At 35.9% G+C, this 2,200-nt stretch overlaps 1 protein-coding gene across 1 annotated transcript; it reads left to right on the top strand.

Annotated features, from left to right (window-relative positions):
• Positions 1-1,157: 1,157 nt before the first annotated feature.
• On the top strand, positions 1,158-1,992 carry LOC139191765 (uncharacterized). The gene is made up of 3 exons (XM_070812778.1): positions 1,158-1,407; positions 1,557-1,688; positions 1,814-1,992. Exons 1-3 carry the CDS (start codon positions 1,158-1,160, stop codon positions 1,990-1,992), a joined length of 561 nt encoding a protein of 186 aa, XP_070668879.1.
• The last annotated feature ends 208 nt before the right edge of the window (positions 1,993-2,200 follow it).

The following is a 2,200-nucleotide window of genomic DNA, read 5'->3' as shown; positions in this document are numbered from 1 at the left end:
AATTGAGAAAAGTCCTAAAGATTAGTTTAATAGGCGTTTTAATGCAGCATTTTACACTCGATACTTATCCAATGGAGAGAAACATGATAGAGATTGGCTAGTCTATTCAAAGGAGGTTGATAAAATGTTCTGCTTTTGTTGTAAATTGTTCAAGAAAGGGCCTCTCGAAGGTCAATTAGCAAATGAGGGCTACAAAGATTGGACACATCTCAATGTGAGGCTTAAAGAGCATGAAAATAGTTTTGATCGCATCTCGAACATGACCACTAGGATTGATTTACGTCTTAGATTGCAGAAAAACGAAACAATTGACAAAGTTGTGCAAGACCAGATCAAGAAAGAAAAAGAGCATTGGAGGGAGTTACTACGAAGGTTGATTTCCATTGTGAAATATTAAGCTAAACACACACTAGCTTTTCGTGGAAATGATGATACTCTTTATCAAGGAATGGAAATTTTATGGGCCTAGTTCAAATGATGGCTGAATCTGATCCATTGATAAAGAATCATCTTCAACGCTTCCAAAATAATGAGATTTGTTATCATTATCTTAGTCATACCATCCAGAATGAGTTGATATTGTTGATATCTTGTGAAATCAAAGCTGCAATCATTCAAAAAGTCAAAGAAGCTAAATATTTTACTGTGATACTTGATTGTACTCTTGATTTTAGCCACCAAGAACAGATGACCTTGATCATAAGATGTGTGGATATGAACAGTACTCCAGTAAAAGTAGAAGAATATGAGAGGGAGATACCAAGGTGTACAAAAGAGGCTTTTAGATATAAATCATAGGGCAATGTACACTCCGTGTGGTTGCCATAGTCGTAACTTAACGCTTTGTGATATGGCAAACTCTTTTGGTAAAGCGAAAGACTTCTTTGGAATAGTACAACGTATTTACAGTTTGTTTGCAAATTCTACAAAATGATGGTTGATTTTGAAAGAAAATATAAAAGGATTGACTCTCAAATCATTGTCAGCCACACGATGGGAAAGCCGTGTTGCGAGTGTTAAAGCAATTCAATCCCAACCTCTACAAATAAAAAAAAGCTTTACTCCAATTAGCAGAAAGTGATAATGACTTAGTAACAAGAAGTGCAGCTAAATCTTTGGCAACATATGACATTGGGAATTTTGAGTTTTTATTGGGCATGACTATTTGGTATAAAATATTGGCTGCTGTTAATGAGGTTAGCAAAGATTTGCAATCTAAAGACATGCTTATTGATGTTGCTATAGAACAAGTACAAGGATTGATCGCTTATTTTGAAAAGTACAGAGAAACTGGGTTTGCAGAGGCTATGACTAATGCTAAAAAACTTGCTCTTGAAATGGAAATTGATTCCATGTTTCCAGAAAAGCGTCAAGTTCGTAGAAAAATACATTTTGATGGGAATGAAGGTGAATCATCCTAACCAACTGTACAGCGGAGGAATCTTTTAGGGTTCATTACTTCTTGTATGTAATAGATCAAGCTATTGGTTCACTGAAGAGAAGGTTTGAAGAATATCAAGCGTATGATGATATATTTGGGTTTTTGTTCACTTCAGAACGGTTGAATTCGATAGACAATGATAAATTGAAAGATTGTTGTGATCGGCTTCAAAACTTTCTCAGGAAAGATGAGCTTTTTGATGTTGATGGGGATGCATTATTAGTAGAGTTGAAGCTTTTACGAGAGCGTTTGCCAAAAAAATAAAGACATCCATTGACGTATTGAACTACTTGAAGACGATGTGTTGTTTCCCGACTGCAAGCATTGCATATAGAATTTTGTTGACTGTACCTGTTACCGTTGCATCTGTAGAAAGGAGTTTCTCTAAGTTAAAGTTATTAAAATCATACTTGCGGTCAACCATGTTGCAGGAAAGGTTAAATGGACTTGCTTTGATATCGATTGAAAGTGAATTGCTAGACAAAATTGATTATGAAGATTTAATTGATGATTTTGCAGCAAAGAATGCACGAAGAGCCATCTTTAAGTGAAGCTTCAGTTCTAGACTTGTTTTAAGTTTTGCTTATTTCCATATTGCTTTTTAGCATCAATACATTGTTCAATTTTTTTAAGATGTCTTATAAGAGGCCCCTTTTATGAATTTCGTACAGGGCCCCTGAAATCTCAGAGACAGCCCTGGGTGCGGATTGTAAAGGAGAGAAGGGAGGTAAGGTAGGTGGGGGTTGGAGAGGGGAGAAG

Source organism: Malus domestica, chromosome 15 (genome assembly GCF_042453785.1).
Source record: "Malus domestica chromosome 15, GDT2T_hap1".
Taxonomy (NCBI): Eukaryota; Viridiplantae; Streptophyta; class Magnoliopsida; order Rosales; family Rosaceae; genus Malus; species Malus domestica.
Note: the sequence above shows the minus strand (reverse complement) of the source record. Positions and strands in the feature narration are given on the sequence as shown.

Coding starts and splice junctions, on each gene's coding strand:
- LOC139191765 (XM_070812778.1), top strand. CDS start 1,158: ATGACTATTTGGTATAAAATATTGGCTGCTGTTAATGAGGTTAGCAAA. Junction 1,408..1,556: donor ACATTTTGATGGGAATGAAG/GTGAATCATCCT, acceptor TGTTCACTTCAG/AACGGTTGAATTCGATAGAC. Junction 1,689..1,813: donor GTTGAAGCTTTTACGAGAGC/GTTTGCCAAAAA, acceptor TTGCATCTGTAG/AAAGGAGTTTCTCTAAGTTA.